This window comes from Lactuca virosa, chromosome 1, assembly GCF_052849685.1.
Source record: "Lactuca virosa cultivar CGN04683 chromosome 1, Lactuca_virosa_CGN04683_v6, whole genome shotgun sequence".
NCBI classification, from domain to species: domain Eukaryota; kingdom Viridiplantae; phylum Streptophyta; class Magnoliopsida; order Asterales; family Asteraceae; genus Lactuca; species Lactuca virosa.
In genome coordinates this window covers 293368631-293372738 of record NC_136426.1, presented here as the reverse complement: position 1 = coordinate 293372738, position 4108 = coordinate 293368631, and the positions used below count along the sequence as shown (strand labels likewise).

Here is a 4108-nt window from a genome sequence, read left to right as displayed (position 1 = left end):
ACATGTCATAACTTCTTCGTTATAACTCGGATTTCGTCATTCTATATATATATTCGGAAACCTCGTCACGTCCACTACAACTTCCTTCATATATATCGGGTTTATCTAACATTTTATTTTTAACGCTTAAATTATCCTTAATTCAGTTAAGTCACAACAGTTAGGCATAAATCACATAATACTCAAATAATACATTCTTATTATTTCAAACGAGTTACAAAGGTTAACCTAGACTATTACATCATCATTAATGCCTAGCCTGGACACACGGGCGTTACATAACATCCTATCATCCTCAAATGAGTGGGAAAACTGAAGTTACAAATCGGGCATTGAAGAGAATATTAGAAAGAACAGTTGGAAGCAATAGAAAGGAGTGGTCAGACAAGCTTGATGATGCACTTTGGGCATTTCGAACGGCTTTCAAAACACCTATTGGTACTACACCGTATAGGTTGGTTTATGGGAAGAGTTGTCACTTACCAGTTGAAATAGAGCATAAAGAATTTTGGGCTTTGAAGATATGTAATTTTGAGCTAGCTGAACTTCGTGCCAACCGGTTAATGCAAATGAATGCCCTTGAAGAACTTAAAAACGAAGCATACACAAGTTCCTTGATTTATAAAGACAAGACTAAGAAATTGCATGATATGAGGCTTAAGGGTAATAAATACTTTCATGAAGGACAAAAGGTGTTACTTTTCAATTCAAGGTTGAAACTTTTCCCAGGTAAATTGCAAACAAGGTGGGACGGGCCATTTGTTGTTAAACAAGTTTTCCCACATGGAGCTATCGAGCTTATATCAAGAGACGGGACCCCTTTCAAAGTTAATGGCCATCGAGTGAAGCATTACGAAGAAGGAATGCCAAGTGAAGAAAGAGAGGGTGAAATCGTCAAATTCACACGAGCTGAGACAACGTAAAGCGGGAAGGAGTCCGGCTTATGACTCCCCAAAAAGAAGCGCTTGCAAGAGGCAACCTGTGGTTTTGAGTTTGCATTTTCTTTCCTTTCCTTTTATTTGTTTTAGTTTTATTTAGGTTTTTATTCTCTCACTCTTCTGATTTGTCTATGAATTCGACGTGCGGTATGGCATAAAACGAGTGTGGGGTGAGTATTTTTAAGAATTTTTAAAAATTAAGGAAATTTTTAACCCACCACGAGGTGGTGATCTATTCAGAACGCGAATTACATCTAGAAAAACCACCATGCCACGAGGTGGTAATTTCACCATGTCGTGGCGACAGACATTACTGCTGTTAATTTAGGTTTTTTTTAACCCAAGTCAAAACACGTTCATTTTTACTTCTCCCTCATTTCTCTCGCCGTGCCAGCTGCCCCACGAAGAACTACTCCTCTTTTTCATCAATTTCTTGCGTTTCTTCACAACAAGGTATGGATTCTTAGTGATTTCTTTACTTATAACCATCTATTAGAGCAGTATATAGCATTTACCTTCTGATTTTGACACGATTAGGGCCGATTTTGGAACCTAGGTTTCCGATTTTGCAAGAATCGGACCAATTTATGGATGTTTTGAGCCTTGATTTTGTTACCATTCTCCTACATTTCATACATAGAACAAACCCTGAACTTGGATTTACTGGATTTGGTGTTGAAACTGGTTCGATTTAACCAGTCCCACAAACAGTTCGTCGACCACGACGACTCGTCGTGGTGACATTTTTTTTCAAGGCCTTGCCTGTTGTCTTTTGATTGTAATAATGCACAGGGCTCTTTGTGTCTTCTTTGTGGTTATTTTGCAGACATGGCCAGCCGACCAAGACGCAACCAACCCGGAAGTCGTCCCGACTTTCCATGGTACACTTTTCCGCGAAATGTTGGGCCCAAGGTTTATACTAGATGGAATGCAAAGCTGGATTGGCTTAAGCAACGAAAAGTTCATGTGCCCGCAGTGGTAGATTGGCAGTGGATGAGTGAAACCGGATTGATGGAAGCAATTGAACCATATCTTGATAAATCGTTTAATGGAGTTCATGGGCAATTTTTTTTGTCTCGGGTGGAGGCGGATATTCCAAATTCAAGAGATCGTGTACAAAGAACTACTCATCGAATTTCTAGCCACGGTGTCTTTTGCAAGGAAGGATGGCATTTATACTGACAACAACCTCACTTTTTGCCTCGGCAGCGAGAAGCGCACTCTTAGCCTTGCGGATTTTGCACTAAGGACGGAGATTTACCTTCCGTCCGAAGTTCATTCCGAGTCTTATCAGCAATATATTGCAGGTTGTGTTAGAAATACAGAGGGAATTAAAGCAGAATTGCATTGGAATGCAATTGCCAATGGAGTCTATGAAAAAGGAACAACACAAGAGAGCTATATCCGTTCTCCTATCCATCGATTGCTGCACCGCCTAATCACCAACACTATTAATCAACGACAAGAAGGGGATAAGTGCCCTAATATAGACGTCTTTTTCTTATGGGCCCTTACTTTCGACAATACTCATGTGGACCTACCATTTCTGTTGGCGGATATTCTTGCGGTCCGAGCGGGAAAAGATAGGCGAGGGTCCCCGTTATATGGTGGTATGTTGGTTACCAGGATTGCGCGTTCATATGGCATACTTGACAAACGCGAATCCATGATGTTGACTGTGGAGCCACAAAAGCCCTTTTCTACACTTCTTTATAAGAGAGCGAATATTGTTGTTGATCATGGATTTGGAAATTTTGGTATTCCCGATGACACCCCGCGGGGCCAAGTTCTAAGGCTTGTACGACCAAGGGGAAATGCACCCGAAGGAGAGGAGCCACCAGTTGTCCCAACCAATGATGAAATGCCCATGGATCCTTATAACATTTCTATGAGGAGGTTTGATGATAATTTGGCACGGGGTATCAACTATACTAACATGGGATTGGACCACCTCATGCAGCAAATGCATGTGACTCGACCCGCACATTTCCCTCCTTCATATCCATATATTCCATGTTGGGAGGAATTATGGAGGGAGCAACAAGGAGGCGCAGGAGGAAGTGGTGGAGGAGCAGACGAGGAGGAAGATTGAGAGCATTTATCCTTTTTAATTTGGTGGTTTTTGAACTTGTTTCTTTATGTTTTTATTTGGTTTGGTTATGTACTTGAACAATTATGTGTTGATTTTGGTTGCTTGAAATGTGTATCCTACTTTTATTACCTTTTTCTTTGTCTTAGTTCCATGTTATATTCTAGAGTCCAGGTGAGGGTATATTTGGCAAATGAAGGTTCGTTATAGTGAAGGTTTAGAGAACGTCGATGGAAGCGAGATTTGAGAACATTTTTCGGGGGTTTAATTGAGTCATAGAGTGAAGGGTCACGTCCTAGAGCTTTATGTCAGAGATAGTGTCACGTTTATTTTGCGTAACAGTTCAATTCGACATCAGAATTTGCATTTTTCCGACCCCCACGACGTGGTACTAAACAACACGCCGTGTTGTCGTAGTGTAATAATCCAAAAAATGTTCTGTTTGGTGAAACACGTCGTGGTGATATCCACCACGACGTGGTGTTTTTCGAGTCAGTTACCGAGCCCGATCTTGTACTTCCAGTAGTCTACGTGTTCCAGAGTAGCGTTGCATTCATTATATTCATTCTCATGGTATGGATGAGCTGTTCCGACACCATAGAATTGTCTTTTCAAGCAATAATGAAGAAATATCCCGGCTGCCATGACATGGTTGACACTTTCCTATGTTGTGGGGGAGTTTTTTCAAAGCATAAGGAGGCTACCATTCTCTTTTCCGATTCCGAGTCCACACGTTCGAGCAAGCTTGAAGTCCTTTCCATGAGTCGCTTTTCATTTTCTATCCCAGGGGAGTTTGTTCTTTTTTCTCGCTCTTTTTAATTTTATGTTTTGTATACCATGCAATGAGGACATTGCATGAAATAAGTGTGGGGTAGGGGTTGATTATATTAGTTGAATTAGTATTTTAATTTCAGGCATAATTTTTTTAAAACAAAATTCCCTAGGATTTAATTTAGAAAATTTGGGTAAAGTAATTAGGATCCATGCTGGTATTTTATTTGATGATTTTATGAGGACCCAAATATTTAGTTGAGCCTATATACGTTCTAGTGCATTTGTGGCCCCCTTTATTCTAGTGAAA

The 4108-nt window shown here is 40.4% G+C and overlaps 1 protein-coding gene across 1 annotated transcript; it reads left to right on the top strand.

The window, feature by feature from the left end:
- Positions 1–299: 299 nt before the first annotated feature.
- Positions 300–923, top strand: LOC145130491 (uncharacterized). The gene has a single exon (XM_079065283.1). It carries the CDS (start codon positions 300–302, stop codon positions 921–923), a length of 624 nt encoding a protein of 207 aa, XP_078921409.1.
- The last annotated feature ends 3185 nt before the right edge of the window (positions 924–4108 follow it).